Below are 20,779 nucleotides of genomic sequence, written 5' to 3'. Positions count from 1 at the left end.
CACCTACCTTTGCCCGCGCGGAAAACGCGTTATGCGGCCACGTCCATGTAGAGTCGGGCGTCGACACCAACCCAACCCAACCCAACCCGCCGCCGCCGTCGCCGCCCCTGCTGCTCCCGCCGCTCGGCGCCGCTCCAGCTGACCTGCGCACGGTGAGGGAGCCGCCGAGTGACGTCAGGAAATGACTGTGCGTGCCGTTTGGCTCAGTGCAGCTCGTCGCTGTGATGGGAGGAGAGAAGCGCACGGGCAGATACGAAACTGACACACCGCAGACGTTTGCAGCTGCGATCGACCGGTTAAATTCAAACGAGCAAAATTAAGTTTGAAAGTCAGAGCCTGCTGTATTTCACAACAAAAAACAGACCACCTCACAATTCCATGGAGAGATAGGGGGGGGGGAGGTAGATATAGAGAGCAAAAATAAAATGAATTAGAAAAGGGATTACAGTGAACAATAAACAGCTATAAATAACTACATGCAAACATAGTAAAAAAGACTGGAATAGCTAATGAATCACTGATTCACTGATACACACACACACACATAGATTCACGCACACATACAATGGCTACACACATTGATACCTGCAGAAATGTATACATTAAACTGCATGTTGCAAAGTTATCTACAGCCTACCTGTAGGCTACATTTTCTTTTTAAACTAAAAATACAGGCCGGTGCCTGACTCGAGTCTCTAGGCACAACTGATCGAGTAGCCGCTGTATTTCTCCGGCTATGGCTTTGCCGGTTACAACATCTCCCTCTGTTGGAAGAAATACAGATTTGATGCACTGAGTTCAACAGTCTACACTGAAAAAATGGGCTTCATGTTGTGCAGCTTGTACAAACACTATGTTCACTGCAAAATAAAAACGTGATGTAAATGAAAGCTGACTGCTACTTTTTAAGGAGGCAGCAGCTTCAGTAAACACTTTATTTCGGAGCCGTAAACGTCACGATCATAGCCCTTAATCAATAAGTTTATGAACGTATGCAGAGTTATCACCTTATAAATTGTAGAACACCGCCGTCTGTTGGGTGACAGGATGAACAACCGACAGAACAGAGAGGACCGGTGGGTGGGTGGGGGTTCTACACTACTGATATTGTGTTCAAGAAAGAGTGGTGAGTATACCTAAAACAAATGTGCAACAACAAAAATAAATAAATAACAGATAGATAGCTATATATTATAAAGAGAGAGAGAGAGAGTGATGATAGATAAATAGAGAGATGATAGATAGATAGATAGAAAACACAAACTTAATCTCCTTTTTGAAATCACAGTTAAAAAAAAAAAAAAAGCATGATTCCAACAGCTGTTCTCCAGGGAGCAACTCACAGCAGGTCCTAAGCATTTCCTGTTCGTCATTTGTTCATTCGCAGAACTGCATGTGCGAACACATGAGAAAAATAGTAAATTGATAGTTTTAAAGTTTGAGTTGAGGTGAGCTTTGGATTCTTGAAGCCAATCTCATCTTGTATCGAACCCAAAGACGGACAAGAAAACGACAAAGCTGAGGGTTATCAAGGTATACATCTCTGGGACCTGAAGATGAACTTTTAAATGCAGTGTAAGGTAGAAAAGTTGATGATAAAGTTATGGTGACTGAAGCTGAAGCTATTATGGGATAAGGATAGCGGGACTTTTGCTGCCAAATAGAATAGAACAGAATAGAATACAATAAAATAGACCTGGCTATTTAATAATGGTCCAGAACTAAGAGCATCTACAACCCTTATCGATGAATTACTAAATAGATGAGTAGAATAGAATAGAGTAAGTTATCATGATCAAGAACCGAGACCACCAGAAACCCACATGAATATTTACATTACTGAATAGACTAGAACAGACTAGGCTAATTATGGTCAAGAACCAAGAGCAGTAGTAATCCATAAAATAGATTAGAACAGAATAAAATAAAATAGAATTGGCTATTTAATAATGGTCCAGAACTAAGAGCATCTACAACCCATATGGGTGAATTACCAAATAGAATAAAATAAAATATTTTTTTCTGAAACCGTGGAAATAAATTTTAAACGATTATTTTTTTTTAAACTTTCCCGTCCGTCCGATGGCATCTTTTCAGTGAGATCCCAACGTTTCCGTTGTAACATCGGGGAGCAGAAACATGTTGCCTACAACCGTTTGTGAACTCTTTGAATGCTCCTCAACAGGGCGCATGCGCAGTACTTGACATTTTGAAGTTGCTTCTCCGGGGTGTTTGAACAGGAAGGCGGACATGTTGGTTAGGCTGTGGGAGAAAATTGGTCACCGTTTGCTGTGTTTTTTTTCCGAAAACTAACACACATCAAAACCCGATTTATGTGTCTTCGATCTTGGGGTTAAAGCAGTTTGGACAGGAAACAGCCAGTGACAATGCACGGGGTGCAGCGGAAGGACTACCGTTAAACGCTGTAACGAGTCTGTGTTTAAACTGATCGAAATTTGGAAGAAGCAGAAGTTTTTTCCCCACCACTTCTACTTTTGAGCTGTCAGAAAATTTTTGTCGTTTTCTGCAGGGGCCTGGCACAGAAATGGGAACCGGCCTGGACTAACCTTCCCAAAAACTGTGCTTTTCAGAGAGACGTTACATTTGAGTTTTGACTGCCTTTTGTTTGGATGCACCAACATTTTAAGCCCTTATCATCAGTGACATCCTACGGAGGCTGACTAATCTGTCGCCGCATTTATCGTTTGCCACTGAAGTTATTTGCCACCCAGACTGGAAAAACATCTTTCGACTTTGAAAATGTGGCTTTTGTATATTCAGCGAAACCTTAAACGTTTCATTGTCTATGGAAACTCGAAGAGAACGATGTATTTTCTGTGAAGTGCGGTTTAAAGTTCACACGAAGAAAGGAACATTTGGCTAGCTAGCTACCGCTGGCTGCTAAAGCTAGCTAGCCAGCCCTCTGCCTCGCCAGTGAGCTGTTTTTGTTCATAACCCAACATCGGGACTGAGTTTAAGAGCAAAAATGTCTGCTGGGGAAAGTCTGGAGGCTCGATTTGAAAAAATCGATGCCATGTTGAAGGACCCAAAGTCAGAAATAAATACGGATTGTCTTCTGGTAAGTTTGTAGCTTGCTAGCTGGCTAGGTAACTAGCGAGTCAGCCATTCGGGGTCAGTCTACTCCTTGGAGCAGACATTCTTTCCGAGACCAACAAGTCGTCTCATTTGTCACTGAAGAAATGTGTTGATATTGACTCCGACTGGCCAGTTTAGCTCTCACACTTAACTTCAAACGTGTGTGTGTGTGTGTGTGTGTGTGTGTGTGTGTGTGTGTGTGGTGGTACATAAAGTAAAGGTTTTGCGAAAAGACCACAACCAGCAGTATGAAATCTCTTTTATTCTACAGTCAGATACCGGACAAACTCGCAGCCAAAAACAGTGTAACTGTAATTGCTAACAATCGGATTTGGAATTGAATTTGATAACCTGGCATCATTAAAAGAGAGTAACTAATCTAAAAGCAGTGGTAACTAAATAAGTCTGACAGATGGCAACCGTCTTGCCGTTCTTCACAAAGACACACACTTCGTCAGATTATTTATGGTTTAGGCCAGGTAAAAACAAATAGCTTTATTAAGTCTGATCAACTGGAACGGTTTCTTTGTCACCCACTATAATAGTTTGTGTCGTCCCCAGTGTGCCCTAGATCATTAGGAAGAGGGTGGTTAAGTGTGCGGTTTTTTTTTTCTAGATTTACGTATCTAAGCTTCATTTGAAGTGATAGGCTGCCTGCAAGCCTGTTGTAACCTGTAGGCCCCCAGCTGCATCAGTACACCTGTTTGCTATAGTTTGCCCCTGCTGCTTCCTGTCCATGGGCAACTACTCATGAAGTGATTCTCCTTTCTGAGGAAAGAAGGCGGCTCCTGCCACGTGCTAAACCCTAGCAAAACCTTCATAGGTTTTTATTACATGCGGCGATCCTAGGAAACTGAGTCACCATGGAGTGGATGCCAAGAGGCTGTTGTTGTGTGAAGTGTTTGTTGATATCAGGAGCCTTTCGGCTTGGGTGACGGTGGCACTGAGTGTTTTCACAAGGATTTGGCTCTAAGTGACTCATGGGAGCAGTTGCGCTCAGATGTATAGTGTGATAAAACCAAAATTCAAAGGGGTCACCGGATGGACTATTTTTGCCAAAATGTCGTGGGACTGACCTTGGCATTTACGTTTTGTGTTTCCAGGTAGGCCTAAGTTTTTCACCAAGGTTCCACTGCTCGAACTAGCAATGAATGACTTGTAGTTCTGCATCTTTGTGTACAGTAGTTTTGCTGTAACTCTGTCAGGTGTTCTGCACATAAGGTCAGACTCCTTGATTAACAGTTCCTGTATCTTGATTGTACTATATGGGATGTATTACCTGGCAGATAAACTTACTAAGCAAAGGAACATCAGGGAAGCAATCTGTCTTGGGAAGGGGGCTTATTCTAAAACCCCACCCACACATCAAATTTGGAGTGTTTGTGTATAGGCTGCTGTAGATAGCTGTCTTTTGAAAAGAAAACTTGCTTAGTCTCCATGACCTCCCATCCTGTTGCAGAAAGAGGCAATTAAACTCACCTAAAAGTGCACACATTCTGCATTTTTAATGGCAAAAAGCTGTAGGGACTGTTCCTGCTGGCAGCTACACACACAAGGGTGTTGTTCCTCTTTTCCCCCCTCTCTGCAATCTCCCCTGATCAATGAATGGAAGCCTTTTGCTGAGGCTCTCTCTGCCACCATGCAACTCCACCCACAGCTTAATAAAATTCCTTGCTAATCAAATAACCTCTTGTCTTTGACTGGCCTGGAGTTCCCTGTGTGTCTCAAAGCCATTCTGCACGTCTGGAGAGAGTTGAGACCAGGCAGGCAGCTCTGAGGTAGCTGGGTGTGGGCTCCGCTCTCTACCCATAAACCAAAATTATGTGGACTGAAGACTCATGTTTCTGAAGGCCGTGAATCAGGACATTTAACTCATAAAGCAGCCAGCATGCTTGGCTATGAGTAATAGGTTCCATCAGAATGCACAATGCAAGCCTTTTACTGGCCATGTTTCTGTACCTGGGTCTTGAGCCGGCATTGCTTACTGTCTGAAGTAGAGCAATGTTGGGTTTACATTTTTCCCATAGAACCCTGACCTGTTTTGTGTGACGGCGACACTTGGCCTGCACCTTACCACTCAGCTCTGGGCTGGCCTATCGAGCACTGTATTCCAACCCTGTCGCTCTTATCTTCACCCAGTAAATAAATCCTGCTTGGAGAGAAGAGCACCTTATCTGGATGCGCTGCCCCCTCTCCAATCGTTATGCTTTAGGCAGGCTTCTTAGAACCAATCTGAACAGAAAGAATTCCTGACATTGTGATGTGAAAGCTCACTGACATTAAGGGACTGAGCGTTGTCCATATATGTTTTACTGTTGGCAACCATCAATAGCTTAGATCAACTTATTTTATCAGCTGATGTGTCTGGATTGAACATCCTCACCTCTGAACGTTAGCATGGAGGAAGTGGTGTGATTTTCAGTTTGTAAATACATTAAACAGTATTTTTTAGTTGCGTTTGCACTTGACCATTAAGTGGCACAGTCAGTTTATCATTTGGTAAATTAAAATGGTTGAGTTGATATGGTAGAACTTGTTTTGCATGGGCTTTGCCTCTATTTGAGATATATATAAAGGTTTCCTGGCATAGCCTTTGTTCTTACTTTGGCACTCGGGGTGTATTAGCTTCTCTGTATTTTGATCCCTCTTACATCTGCTATTTGGACTCTACATCTGTAATAAGGGTAATTACAGGAAACTTCAAGGCTAGTAAACCAGATTTGTAGACAGTGATTGACTGTGTGAATGCTACATGTACATGTTAGGGTGGATTCTCTTGTTTTGAAGTGATTTAGAATATAAGTTGAATAATACATTGAATACTAAATACTAGTAAATACTACAGTTTGTGTGGTAGGATGCTCTGAAGCAAAAAGGCAAAATTAGTTTTAGCAGTTCATATAAGGTTTAAAATTTTGAGTTATTACACAATTTACAAATGAAGAAATACTTGTTTTCTTAAATGAATTTGATAATTAATGTTTTGCAGGTTAACATCTGCCAGTAATTACCACTCAAATTAGATTTCATCCTAAAGCGATATCTGTTACTGATTGAAGTGCTCATTATTATTTGTCATTATACCTAATTAATGATGCTTTGTGGTAAAGAAGCTATAGAGTAAAAATTCCTAATGCGAAATGTTTTACTTGGTAATGTTTGTCTTTGTTTTTTCACCTCTAATTATGGTTGCATTGCCACAGTCAGAATGGGGCACGGTTGGCCCTGTTCTCAGACTTTTGTATTCAAAGGAAACGATCATATAGCAGAATTGGGCCTTGAGAATAATTTGAAGGACTGTTTTACTGGCATGCTTCCTAATTGCCTTGCATAGTCAATCTGCTAAGGCCTAACTCGAGTAACAGCTAGAGCACAGTCAATCCTTGTCTTGCCTATGTATAGTGCCTGCCCTTGTCTCACTGACCTTTGCCTTTAATGGACAAACTTTACCTGCAAGGTGTTGTCTGCACTGATAATGCAGCTCTAGTCCTTATTGGTTCTAGACACACACAGATCTGCAAAATTTTGACAGAGGGAGATAATTGCCAGTCAGGTGTATTGACATTAGATACATAATATTTTTACAGGCTGTACCAAGTACTTTTTTCTTGATGTATACACAATTTGATTATACTCTACATTAGTTATGACCATTTAATAAAACATGCAATAAGATTTTAGGTTGATTTACCTTCCAAGCAGCCATTTTTTTCAGGTTATGCCAGTGCAGTCCAGTCACCTGCCTCTGCTTTGTTTTGCTCTTGTTCTACATGATCTTTCAAAAAAAAAAAGTGACCTTTTAATGCTAAATTAAGGTTTAGGATAAATAGCATTTATATAATGTGTAGACCAATTTATGATAATTGTAATAAAAATATGTAATATGTTGAAATATTGATTATTTCCTCTGCATTACTGCCCAGCCTCTTTATTGTTGGATGGTAATGCAGGTGACAGGAGACATTGACTTGGAAACTTACTTGAATCTTGGATGTCACAGCATCCTTGAATGCACCACCAGTTTTTTTTGCAAATGGGCCCTTGCTCACTGCTACATTATAGCCTGGAAGGCTAATGGAGCTCTGAAAAAAAGTAAAAGTGACTACATTTTCATGATTATGGATCACTTTCTTCAAATGTGTTTCAAGTCTCTGCAAGTGGATTTTTATAGCATACTGCCTGGAAGCAACAAAACATGCTAATAACTTTTCCTATGCTTTGGAAAATCATCAGAAGTTATTTAGGTTATATATAATTTGTAGATAATTGGCTAAAATATCCGAAACCCACTAGTTTGGTCCTTTTTAATGATGAATTACATCACTTTGAGGTGAAAAACATGTATTTGTAGTAACGGTTATAGTCAGCATTTAATCCATCCCTATTGTCTAAAAGGTTTGGGGCCGCCGTTCGTAAACTGCTCTACTCAGCTATTCAGCTATGGGAACAACAATTGGCTGAGCTATTTGTAGCTCTGCATTCCCTCAACTGACTGATTATGTGCAGGAATGCATACTAAAATGATTCAGTCTTTTAATAATGGAACGCTTTTTCCTTTGATTCACCCATTGAACTTTACAGCCTCCTGCTTTTCTGTCAGCTAATTTCTTAAGGGCTACAATCCCAGTTAGTTTGTCCCACTTACAGAGGACTCTGTGACCCTTGTCCAATGAAGATGGTAAAAGTGAACTGAGTTGATGTTTAATAAGATGCTTATTTGTAGGGTTGAGGTTATAAATCTTGGTCAGTGCAGGCAGGATAGCAGAGTTTTACTTGAGAAGACAGAGCTCAGTCAGTGGAAACACGTGAGTGCTCTCCACTGTTGGAATAACTCAATTATATTTTGACATGAAAGCATTTGTGACAGTGATTCTCCCTCACTGGGACCTCATAAGGAAATGGAATGCCCCTGTTTTGCCACCCCTGGGTTTGACTGTCACTGCCATTTATCCAGTAGAGTTGTTAGTTATGCAGTCTTTCTAGGTAAGTGGGATTTCCTGTCAGTAGATATTATGTACAGCAGGAGTGTGCAAAAGGAGTTTGGACCAAATGTTTAGTTAAGAAAAAGTCAAGTGAAACTCACTGGTGGGTTCCAAAGTGTACCAAATTAATAAATTCCGAGGCAAATGGATATGTACTCCCCTAGATTTACATGTCTACCTTAAAGCCTTTACCTGAAGGTTAGTCGCCAGGAAGCAATGTGGTATTTCAAGCTTTGAATGGCTTCGTTGGTTTGTATGATCACAATTGTCATTCCACGGGTGCAGCCTGCGATGGAACTACCTTTATTTGCATGGCGAACTTAATGGCCCTCTGCAGATTTGCTCACATGTGGAAAGCATATTGTCTCAGAGAGGTGGCAGAAAAGGAAGTGAGACGTAGGGCTTGACTTGGGCCAGTCCACATGCCTTGTGCTGGCATGTAGAAAGGGATGATGTGGCTGAGTCTCCCATGGAAATTTTAACTCAGACTTTTAATGTCTGGAAAAGAGCTTGTGTGTTGTGTGAGGATTTCTCTTCCCTAAAGTTTAAAGAAATAATTGCCATATGTCATGTCAACCACTGGCTTTGTGTGTTTTGTATAACTACAGGTATACATTTTTTAACATAATTACCACATTTTCATTAACAGGGTGATGATATGGTTTTTCATATTATTATTTAGTAATCCCAGGGATGTGTCGCCCTCTGCCTGAAGCAGCATCAGCAGAAATAGGATAACATGGAGCCCTGCAAGCTCTGGTTTGTTTTCCCAGCAATTTTTTTCCCCCAAGACTGCCACATAATGAAAACTAGCTTGTGGACTGCTACCGCCCAGTGCTTGTTGCAATGAGTCAATCATATGCATGGTTTTACTCTGTCTCTAGTAGGATAGATTGTTACAATATTGTGTGTGTTCCATTTTTAACAGCACATAGTCTCACTGAGTCTTTAAATTTGATTAAGATTGTCATATGCTCTTGCCTTGTTGATTCAAGGCTGTCACTACAGTGTATGAAAATATCTCAGTGCCTGAAGACTGGAGCCACATACATTTAGAATTTAGATCCTGGTGTATTACTTTATATTTGTACTACTATAGCATTTTTTTCCATTTTGTGTTGTACATTTTAATCATTGATGCCTTTTTTCTTCAGTTTGTATGGAAAGCAGGAAAAAACCCCTGAGCCACTGGAAATTTCAGAGCTGCAAGAAGTGCTGTAGAAGTGCTTATCTAGGAACAGTTTCACCTCTGGAAATAACTTTGAATTACTAGCTTAGAAAGAGCTTTGTCAGGGATTGTAGACTATTATTGTCATATTCGTTAGCTTAGAATGGAGCTAATTTTTGGCTGAGCCATGTTGGTGCTTCTGGCTGCTCCATCTGAGTGGTTTGATAGCCAAAACCAAACGGAGACAGATGATCTTTGGTCACTGACTTACACCCTTGATGATCACAAATCAGTCGCCAGGGGTACCTTAGGTTTCTTATTTATAAATTGAACCTGATGACCCTGCCTCTGTGTGTGTATAGTGATTTTAAACAAAATATACTTTAGACGTATAAACAAATTTAGAGGACTCAGGTACACTTTCTTATGGTTGTCTGATTTGACGACACATAATTTGAGATGATATAAATTTCGCTAGAGCCAGAGATTTTGCAATACAGGCAAGATTATGGCAATATTGGATTTTTATATGACTTCAACACTTTTACATATTAAATATGCTTGATAAGACAAAAACAGACACTCCTACCTGGTAATTTTGTCCATTATTTTCTCAATAGATTTTCCAAAAAATTTACCATATCACGAAAATTATAGATCATCATAGAGGATTTCATCTATATTGTCCACTCCTAACACCCTTGTATCTCTGAATACAAATGCCCCTAAAATATTGAGACGGCTCGTCTTTCCACTAGGATAGCTGGTAGATGCCATGGCAGAGATGCAAATGCTGCGATTCAAACTTGGAACAGTTGCAGCTCACTCACCCAGTGCTACTTACTTTTAGTGCTTTTTTACTTCTAATTTAATGTTTATTCCTTATTCCAGTTTATTTCTTCAGTCAGCTATGTTCTATTCACCAGTCGAATTTGTGGTTCTATTTTATGCAACAGTGATTTTTTTCTTTTTTTTTTTCTATACCTGGTTCTTTTGTCACTCTGGTGTTTCAGTAGAAGACTCTGAGCATGGCTGTCTTCCTATTTTCTTTGTTTTTTCCTTCATTTGTTTTCCGATTGGTCTAGCCAACCTCACATGCACCAGCTCTCCACTCCCTACTCCTTTCCGTCATACCGTTAAGCAGTAGCACTGATTGAAAATGAGGCTCACTATGTGACTCTGGACTTGGGATGGATTTTTTTTCTCTCCCTTCCTTTACTTTTTGTTGAGAACTTGTTTGGCCACATACTTAAAATAGCTCTCTGACGTGTACAGTCCTGTTAAGGAATGTTACTGTGGCTGTCCAGAGTTCTCTGCGGCAGGAAGTTATGCAAACGTGCATTGCTGAGCACAGAGCCTTGTGATTAGGGTCCTGAAGGACGCAGTTCTTCAGCGTTTTTTTCCAGTTCAGGCTGGCTGGATACTGTGTGGCCAACAAGGCCCCCTTTTTTTTTTTCTCCCAGCCTATGGTCTGGTCTGTCTTGTGTAAATGCTCCCTCCTGAAAGTTAACTTTAAGTTTTTTTTTTTGTTTTTTTTAAGCTGAGCAGATGATGGCTTTCAGCTCTGCCATGTGTGCAGATCACAGCCTATCCTCTCATTAATTTCCCAAATTCTGGCTCCGTGAATGTCTCCATTGCTTTTGTTCTTCCCATTCTTCACCTCCCATTTTTACCTTTTGCCCTCCCACCTGCCTTTTTTCTTGCCTCCACCCATCCCGTAGGGCGTCTGCTTCTTTCATGTCCCATAGAGTGGGGGTTTGGCCCTGACCTCCACTGCTGAGCAGAAGCAGCAGAGTTACTTAAGAGGATTCCTTGCCTTCTCTGAGCTGCTGATTCACCATGTGTCATCATTGTTTTGTTCAGAGATACAAAATGAAATTTGACATTATTTAATAGAAGATCATTCACAATGCAAGAATGCCAAGATTCTTGCTATGATAGTGAGTGCAGAGATGATGTACCCTGTGTCAACAAGTGAAATAAACTTGTTTTCTTTTATAGTTCATGGGCAGCTCAGCTGTAGTATTTGCCACAGACATTTGAAGAAATTAAACTTAGGCTAGCTGACCTGTGACAGTGTCAGGAAAGGCTCATTTTCAACATCTGGGTCACCCCCACTTTTGAGTTAAGTGTTTGTGTGCCTGTCTTGTTTCAGCCATTCTGGATTATGGAAGATTAGATTGAATCCTGCCAGTGGCACTTGTGCTCCTGCCTAGCCTGAGGTAGCCCATACTGTGTGTTTATTTACAGCTCTTATATTTCAAATGTTGTAGCTGTGGTATCATAATTTGAAATGGTTGTTCATGCACGGTCCTTTTCAATTTTATTTAATGGCATCATCATTCTTAGCCCCATTTTTTACATCTTACAGGGACAATGGTATTCAAGTTGTCATGAAAGGGATTCTAGTGAGTGTCAGGAACTGGTGAGGTGCGAGTAATTTCAGTGGGTGTTGCAGGCAGCCCTGAACCAAAGTCACACAGTTGACTGTATGGTTATTGTAAGGCACCACCCTTTTGCCTCCGTTATCAAAAGCTACTTAGTTTCTCCAGTTCCTTTTATTTGAAACATTGTGACCAGGGTGGGACATTCAGCTTCTGGTTGTCCATCCAGGATGACTGCTGGGTTATTAAAATCTTCCAGGTACTTGCTTTTTACAACAGCCTTTTTTCTTATGCAAATATGTCAAAGAAAAACTATAGTACTGCTGTGAAGCACCCTCCTCTATTAATCACTTTAAAAAACTGTGAATGCTGGGACTGAAATCCAGGTATTTGTAATAAGCTAAAACCCTCTTAGACTTTATTAATGTAATACAGGTTGGAAGCCCACTGCTTGGTTTGTGCACAAGTCTCAGCTCAGAGTCGTCCTGCAGAGACCAATTGCTTGACAGGACCCTGTGTTTGCATTTTATATGTTGTCTGGGATGATGTTGGAGTAGTAAACACTGTATAGCTTTATTTGCCAGCTTGTGAACCCTTCTCCTCTCCCCTCAGGATGGCTTGGACGCACTGGTGTACGACCTTGACTTTCCTGCCCTGAGGAAAAACAAGAGCATTGACAACTTTTTGAATAGATGTAAGTAGCTCAGATCATGCCTTCCTCCTTATGTCCTCCTTTATGCTCATCTCTCCATGTCTTTCGCTTTAACCATGTGTTTGCATACCCCTGTTACATGTGGGTTTATGCCTAGGCTCAGAAAAGAAGGCTGTTTTTGGGTCACTGCCTCTATGTAGGCTTGGACACAATAGGTGTCTGCTGCTCAGTGTCCCCAACAAAGGGGCTTTCATAAATGGCTGGTGACCCACATGATGCCTATCGCAATGGCTTCTAATTTTCACAGTGCCCTCAGACTGGGGAACCCCTATAACTATGTTTTAGACAAAACAAAAAGTATCAATAGAAGGCTAGTATGGTATGATATAAATCTACCTTTCCTCAACAGATCTAGTATAACTGCCAAATTCTCTGCATTTACATTTCTAGGAAATGGAAACTATCATGTTACAGTGTTTATCACAGGACTTGTTCTTTTTAAGCCAAGAATTTCTGAGGTGGGGGGCAAAGAACCAATGTTATACCTTGGGGATATGCGTATTTAATTTCCTGAATTACACATAGAAAAACATATAATTTTACAAAACACCAATATCCAAACATAAGCTTACTCTCCCTGCCTCCTTTGTTTCTATCTCCGTTATGACCCAAAATATTCTCCCTGTCTTTGCGGCAGGTTTTGCAGCTTTCTGTAAAACTTTTCATTTTCCTTGGTTTCTCTTCATACTCCTCCTGTAAACAAACACTTTGCACATTGATTTGTTAAAAAAAGATTCATATTTATATCCAGTACGGGTCAGGTAGTGATTTCATACATGGGTATGTATGTGCTTTTTTTCACCGTCTCAACAAAAGCAGATATACATTAAACCTATGAATACCCTGTGCCTTTTTTACCAGCAGTGTATAAAATGTATTTATATGTAATGATATGAATTGATATGGAGGCCAAATCAGCACTTACAACCTGCCTTTGTAAGACATAGTTGTGAGAAAATGTGATCTTAGTCTCTTTACTTGATGTTTAAGAGCTGGGAGTTTATTTTTGTCAAGTCTTGTAGTCTGAGCAGGACTTTATAAACATTTGATCAGTTTGAGGGAAACTAATATTCAGTGTTCTATATTTGAATATCAAACCAAGATGCTATAAAGCCTTGGGCAAAAAATGCCATTAGGCATCTCCTCGATTACTCTTGGTACTGTACTTTTGTGTATAGCGCCAAAGTGTTGGAAATGCATTGATTGATATGGACTAATGGACTGCTGAGACACTGGTCCTCAGTTGAATGCACTGCCTGAAGGGCTCTTTACTCTAAATTCTCTCCTCCATATATTGCGCTATGCACCCCGATCATATCCGCTGATTGCTCTACTGTATGCGGTATATGCTGGGACCTAATAGAGATAATCCTCCTCCATTTACCCACACATGCAAATGCACATACATACAATATATTCTCTGTAAAAGCAACATAAGATCCTATTTGTATCATTTCTAAACTGGTTCATATGTCTGTTTGCTCCTGTGGGATTTTTCCATTAAGGATCATGATCCCGGGAACCACTGCAAAGAGTGGAAATGACTCACTCTCAAATGTTCTTATTCTAATAGCTCAGGGCTTGCTTTTTATTTTTAGATCAATTGAACTTGGATGCCCCTGCACCCCCCTTTTCCATGCATTCCCGTGCCAGTTGTGACCCATGTGAATTGAAAATTATCCCCCTAGTCCAGCTATGACCAAATTTGGCTGAACAGTGAATACTATCTCCCCTAGGGGAGCTAGCATTGTTACATCCGTGAGAGGTCTGGTCTGTTTGCCAACATACGGGATGTTCCTATGAAACTCAGCTTTTGCTATATGTAGACTTTACATTACACCTAATAATGTTAGGTAATAAAAACAGTGTGGCAGTGAGTGGGAGAGTGATCCTAAATAGAAAATGTAACCACTAGAAACTGTATTTTAATAACAAAAACGAAAAAGTAGAAGCTCTCCCGGTGACTTTATACTTCATTAACTTGATGTCACTGCTTTGGCCAACTTTGACACTTAAAGGTCAATCCAATAACTTAAGCAGAGTATTGTTCCCTCCATAGATTCTGTTTTCTGTAACCTCTATCTTTGCTTTTTTTCAGACAAGGAAACCATTAGTAACATTCGTGATCTACGCATGAAAGCAGAAGACTATGAGGTGGTTAAAGTTATTGGAAGGGGTGCATTTGGAGAGGTGCAGTTGGTAAGTATGGTATTTTATGTGTGTGTGTGTATAAAAACACTGTCTATAAACCTCTAATATAGTCAGTATTTTTTTATTAGTTCAAAAATAATCTGTCTATGTCTGCTCTAAAACAAATTAAGTTTGCGAGAAGAACTTGAGTAAGTTTGATTTGACTGTCACCTCATCACTTTATTCCAGGTAAGACACAAAGCCACAAGCAAAGTATATGCCATGAAGCTGCTGAGCAAGTTTGAGATGATCAAGAGGTCGGACTCTGCTTTCTTCTGGGAAGAGAGGGATATTATGGCTTTTGCCGACAGCGCATGGGTGGTGCAGGTATGATGTGATAGAGAAAAAGCATCTAAAACCTATTTAACCTATTTAGTTGTTATTAAACCCAGCTTCATGTGGATCTGAAATAGCAGTTTTCTTTGATACTTGTTGTTTTTCACCAATCATTTCTCGCTATTTTCCATTCCACAGCTCTTTTTTGCTTTCCAAGATGATCGCTACCTCTACATGGTGATGGAATACATGCCCGGTGGTGACCTGGTTAACTTGATGAGCAACTATGACGTCCCAGAGAAGTGGGCCCGCTTTTACACAGCTGAGGTGGTGCTTGCTCTGGATGGAATCCACTCCATGGGCTTCATTCACAGGTAACAACAGAAATGTGAGGCATGCAGTAGGATTTAGGGTGTCAAGGTGTGGTGGCAATCTTTGACCTAAGGGGGCTTTGTAATAAGCAGGAAGTAGTCCAGGGACAGAGGCACTGTTTTTTAGCATTAATGCAAGCTGCTAGTGTTCCCACTATAGGTCTTGTGTTACATTACTGCTTGTTTTCAGAAGTGAGATTCAATTTACTTAGGCACAAAATTCCCTCTGAATTTATATTATAAACCAAAAACTAACAGTTATAGGCTTTTAAATGAGTTGTAGTTCCTGTCACTGTTGTGTCATTTCTGTTGTGTACACAGCTGCAGTGGGTGAAAAATCACAACATTGATTGATAGAGTTGTATTAAATAGTTCTCTGCTTTTTCCCTGTAGCTTGCTGGAAGGTGTAGCGAAAGGAAATTTCATGAAGACATAAATTCTGCTCTCTCAATTCCAAGCTCCCTTCATACCTCATTACATTTGACCTATCACTTCAGTGGAGTGCTGCATCTTCAGACAATTCAGATTTGAAGAGCTGTTTTGGCATTCCCAAGCAGCTCTAACCTTAACTGTACACATGCACACCTGCCATGTGCTTCAGTTTTCTTGTTATATCTTGAGTTTTATGTATTGTTTGTGTGCTGTGTATGTGTTTATCACTTCCTTTTTGCCTTTGCAGGGACGTGAAGCCTGATAACATGTTGCTAGACAAAGCAGGCCACTTAAAACTGGCCGACTTTGGGACCTGCATGAAAATGAACAAGGTATCACATTCAGTTTCCCCTCAAAAATAGCTTTTCTTGCATAACACAGGTAAAACTATTTCAAGTATAAAAATTCAAGTCATTGTGATTAGTTAGCTTATGATTAACATCTCTCCATTTTGTTATTTTGAGTAACTCATTATTGCAGCAAAGTATTGAGATAGTTTTTCATTTTTTTTTTCTCCCCTCAGGATGGTATGGTACGATGTGACACAGCAGTGGGAACTCCAGACTACATTTCACCTGAGGTACTGAAATCGCAAGGAGGAGATGGCTATTATGGCAGAGAGTGTGACTGGTGGTCAGTGGGAGTGTTCCTGTATGAAATGCTAGTTGGTGAGTTTTTGATTAAGTATTTGCTGAAAAAAAGTCAACAATATGAGGTCCATTTTATTAGATCAATCATAAAGCTTACTAATAATATGAAGTTTATGCTCTTTATAAATCATAACAAAAACCCTGGATCATTTTTACCTTCCAATATAAAACAGAAAATTTCTTTTAACATGCTTTAGCTTTCCTGTATATTTTTATGGTGTTTACAGTGTGTATGCTTTATTAAATTTCCTGTGGACATATCAGTAACCACTGGTTCTTGTTTGTCTTGTGTTGTGCACAGGCGACACTCCTTTCTATGCAGACTCACTGGTGGGGACCTATAGCAAAATTATGAACCACAAAAATGCCCTGACCTTCCCTGAAGACAGCGACATCTCCAACGATGCCAAGAATCTCATCTGTGCTTTCCTGACTGACAGGTTAGAGAATGACAGAACAAGCACTGGACCATGAAGAGGGTTCTTATCTTAGACCCTCTCCTTGTTTAGGTGTTAAGTGTTTTCTGGTGGAGAGGACCTTATTTGGAAAGAATCTTGATAGCAATATTCACACTACCAAAAAAAGCTCTCTCTTTGCATCAAGATGCATCACTGCTTTTTTTCTGCTCCTATTATGAAAATCACACACAGAATTGTTGAAATGATCAAGTATCAAACTAAGTATGTCCTCCTGACCCCTACAGGGAAGTTCGGCTTGGCCGTAATGGTGTAGATGAGATCAAGAGGCATCCTTTCTTCAAGAATGACCAGTGGACATGGGAGAACATCAGAGAGAGTAAGAACATTTTCACTGCTAAGATTACAGATTACTTTCACACCTCCCATTTCATTTGACAGGCCGCTTACTCTTACTGCAATCGTGTAGCCAGCATTCATGTTTGCCATTTGACCTACTACAGACAGTTGCAGGAAATTCTTGTAGACGAGCCATTCATTCAGCATCCTTTCCAAGACTAAACGTAATTCCTGCTCAGAGTAATAATTGGCAGCACAGCGTTTTTGGGGCCAACAACAGGGGAAGCAGTTCAATGCAAATGTTAATGCGCTGGGATTGACACTGGAGCAGAGAGAGATTAGAAATGTAGGGCTAAATCCAGTAGCTAGAGTCAGTCCTTTAGTGGCTTTATATTTAATACTTTACTAGGCTGAAGTCAGCACTTTGGTGTTGGCCACCCCTGTCGTTCCACTGGCTGATCAGCTCAGCTAGCTGACTGGTTTCCCTTGTTTTAAAGAGTTTCAAAGAGATCTGTGATCCAGAAACTCTGTGCAGAGAAAATTGAAACAACGGTTTCTATGTCTTTTATCTGTCCCAGATAATCTACCTCAAAATACAGTAGTGACAGATAAAAACAAAAGACAATATGAATTTTAAATGATAGTTGTGGGAGAGAAAAAATAAGTCAAACATATGTAATAAACCTGAGCATTTTCAAGGCCAAATATGATCATATAAGTTACGGGTATATTTGCATCATATTATTTAACAGTTTGATGTTTGTTAACTGATCTTGACTTAAATTCTAGGATTATTTTACTGCTGTTTTCACTGATGTAAACAAACCTTTAACAACATCAGAGAACAACTACTAACTAATAACTTAGATTTTTGTGTCGTACAGTGTTAGTCCATGTATTTGAAGATCTGGAGTTGTTTTGAATTTTTGCAGCATGGATTGTGCCTTTAACATATCAAGACTTATTATACGTAATGAACTGTGGTGGCTCTGTTTTTCCTGTATAATCATGAATCTTCCATCTTCTTGGACCATTTGTAGCGGCTGCTCCAGTAGTGCCTGAACTGAGCAGTGACACTGACACCAGTAACTTTGATGACATTGAGGAGGATCGGGGAGAGGAGGAGACCTTTCCCATACCAAAGGCATTTGTGGGCAACCAGCTCCCCTTCGTAGGCTTCACTTACTACAGCAATCAGCAGTAAGTCTGCCAGATATTGCTCCACAACGTGTTCATTATGAATGTGCAGAATTGCCAGTTTGATTCCTTGTAATTGCATGTATATGGAAATTTTGGATTTTTACAGTGATGTACTCAATCTATAACATGATCCATTGTTCAGTCTATATTTCATGACCTAAAATGACTCGTGACTTAAATAGCAGTCCACAGAATTAATTATTTTCATGGTAGAAATCAGTTTGACAATATTGTTTGAGTACCTTATTTTAGAGCAAATGTCACAGATATATCAACTCCTCTGTTTGCCTGTAAATGCTACTAGAATTTATAAAATTGTTATATATACTTTTAAATTTACTGAAGGAAATGGAAGCTGTAAGTTTTTACTTTGAGAAGAGGTTTTAATATAATTGTCATAGTTAGATAACCATAAAAAAAATGTTTTTTTTCCAGCCTTTTGCGCAGCTCCACCATAAAAACCAGTGACAAACGTAGCAGCTCCACAAAAGAAGACAAGAGTCATGTGAGTAGAAGACCACAACTAAAAATAAATAATTAAATAAATAAAGGCTTCAAGATATAGCATACCTGCCAATTTTTCCATCTTATCTTATCTCATGCATTCAAATGATATATTTCTGTTTAGCTGGAAAACCTGCAGAAACGAATCTACCATCTGGAGGAGCAGCTCCACAGTGAGATGCAGCTGAAGGATGAGTTGGAGCAGAAATGCAGGTAAGGAACACATCAGTTATTTATACAAAAAAAGGCAGCTGTTTACTTATTCAAACTGAAGACCTGATGCAAATTATTTGGCTCCGAGACAGGTTGAAAGAAAGGTTAGAGATAAAGGAAGAAGCATTGAGGTTTATTGAGAACCTATAGAAATTTACTTTAAAAAAAATAATATTATTGTCTTTAGTTAAATTGTGATATTTGTAAATGCAAAAAGGGCCATAGATAAGTAGTTATGACTATTTTTTTATAAAGAGGAAACCAGGCTTTTGCACACAGCAATGTACATTAGATTTTCATGTAACCTATACAGTACTTGGTGTTCTAAGAGACATTCAATTTATTAATAAGTATTTTTCTCAAACTCTGTTCTTCCTAGGACATCAAACACCAAGATTGACAAGATCATGAAAGAACTGGATGAAGAGGTGAAATTCTGAAACCTTTTTTCTCTCAATTTTTTCTTATGGACATATTTTAATTTCATGATGTTTGCTGCTTTGCAATTATATTCATATTTAAAAAAAATACTCTGAAGCTACAGCTTTTATGTTTTGGTAATGCCATTAAATTGAGTAAATTTGTTTACAATCAGAGGCTAGATTAAGGATTGTTTGTTCCTGCCACATGATGGCTGCTCTGTTGTTCCTTGCCACAGGCAAACCTTAGGAAGAGTGCAGAGGCCAGCATGTCTCTGCTGGAGAAGGACAAGATCATGCTGCAGCACAGATTCACGGAGTACCAAAGAAAAGCTGACCAGGAGGCAGAGAAGAGACGCAATTTAGAGAATGAGGGTAAGGATTATGAGGTGCTGCAGATGTAGATAGCTGTTGATAAAATGGCTCTAAGTGGATTAACGAACTATAAACTGTTAGGAATGAAGACTTGATATACTTTGCACATAATTTCACATAATTTTAATCAGGAATCAGGAATGTTATTTTGTTTGGTTTTGAAATAGGATTTTAAATGAAGCCCTGTCTAATTAATTTCCTGTCTGATTATTTTTAGTCTCAACTTTAAAGGAGCAGCTTGAAGATATGAGGAAGATCAGCCAGAACTCACAGGCCTGCAATGACAAGATTGCCCAGCTTCAGAATCAGGTACAGTATACATGCACATGCGCACACACATTCTGGACTACTCGAGGACAATATATTAAACTTTATCCCTTCCAACTCTCTGTTTTGATTGGCAGCTGGAGGAGGCCAATGACCTGCTGCGTGCAGAGTCAGACACGGCAGCGAGACTGAGGAAGAGCCACATGGAGATGGCAAAGTCAATGAGCCAGCTGGAAAGCTTGAACCGTGACCTGCTGGAGAGGAGCCGTGCAGCAGACGGAGAGAAGGGGCAGCTGGAGAAGGACATCCTGCTTCTTCAGAGCACTCTGGACTCTGAGAGGAGGAACTATAGTCAGGGATCAGAAGAGATCAGGGAGCTGCAAGGTGACCCACAGACACATGCAAATTCAACACTTCAAAAAACATAGGCTAAAATCCATGACATTTTGACCAAATCCAAGCTGCATTGCTTATATTTTAAAATGGGATTTGATGTTTGTCACAACAGAGTGAAAAACTTACTTTGAAGACAAAGCTGCATAGGGGTGTATAAAATACAGATTCAGGAGAAAAGAAATGAACAATCCCCCCAGGCAGAATTTGAATATTTTAAACCAACTCTGCGTGGTTCCAAATCACTCTTTAAGACTAATAATCTCTCTCATTCAGACATTTGACACAGCTGGACAAATTCCATGTAATAGAAGTCATCCCTCACTCTCCCACTGATATCAGACATGCCCAAGCACTGACAACGCCCACAGCAGCCAAATCAGTCTCTGATT

At 39.9% G+C, this 20,779-nt stretch overlaps 2 protein-coding genes across 4 annotated transcripts in view; one reads left to right on the top strand and one right to left on the bottom strand.

Annotated features, from left to right (window-relative positions):
• Nucleotides 1-63, bottom strand: part of greb1l (GREB1 like retinoic acid receptor coactivator) — a 46,320-nt gene extending 46,257 nt beyond the window's left edge. The window contains exon 1 of the mRNA XM_040143330.1: nt 8-63. The gene's annotated coding sequence lies outside the window, so the exon portion shown is untranslated. The remainder of the gene's footprint in view (nt 1-7) is intronic.
• A 2,144-nt stretch (nt 64-2,207) lies between these two features.
• rock1 (Rho-associated, coiled-coil containing protein kinase 1) overlaps nt 2,208-20,779 on the top strand; it is a 28,757-nt gene continuing 10,185 nt past the window's right edge. For all 3 annotated transcript variants that reach the window (XR_005708717.1, XM_040142911.1, XM_040142910.1), the window contains exons 1-16: nt 2,208-3,079; nt 12,243-12,324; nt 14,441-14,541; nt 14,722-14,859; nt 15,007-15,182; nt 15,859-15,943; nt 16,135-16,279; nt 16,563-16,701; nt 16,965-17,056; nt 18,057-18,216; nt 18,652-18,721; nt 18,845-18,933; nt 19,313-19,361; nt 19,592-19,727; nt 19,945-20,036; nt 20,132-20,378. Coding sequence is in view for 2 of the 3 variants with exons in the window: in XM_040142911.1 (XP_039998845.1) it covers nt 2,987-3,079; nt 12,243-12,324; nt 14,441-14,541; nt 14,722-14,859; nt 15,007-15,182; nt 15,859-15,943; nt 16,135-16,279; nt 16,563-16,701; nt 16,965-17,056; nt 18,057-18,216; nt 18,652-18,721; nt 18,845-18,933; nt 19,313-19,361; nt 19,592-19,727; nt 19,945-20,036; nt 20,132-20,378 (1,894 nt within the window). In the remaining variant the exon portion in view is untranslated. The remainder of the gene's footprint in view (nt 3,080-12,242; nt 12,325-14,440; nt 14,542-14,721; nt 14,860-15,006; nt 15,183-15,858; nt 15,944-16,134; nt 16,280-16,562; nt 16,702-16,964; nt 17,057-18,056; nt 18,217-18,651; nt 18,722-18,844; nt 18,934-19,312; nt 19,362-19,591; nt 19,728-19,944; nt 20,037-20,131; nt 20,379-20,779) is intronic.

This window comes from Xiphias gladius, chromosome 14 (genome assembly GCF_016859285.1).
Source record: "Xiphias gladius isolate SHS-SW01 ecotype Sanya breed wild chromosome 14, ASM1685928v1, whole genome shotgun sequence".
Taxonomy (NCBI): Eukaryota; Metazoa; Chordata; class Actinopteri; order Istiophoriformes; family Xiphiidae; genus Xiphias; species Xiphias gladius.
Note: the sequence above shows the minus strand (reverse complement) of the source record. Positions and strands in the feature narration are given on the sequence as shown.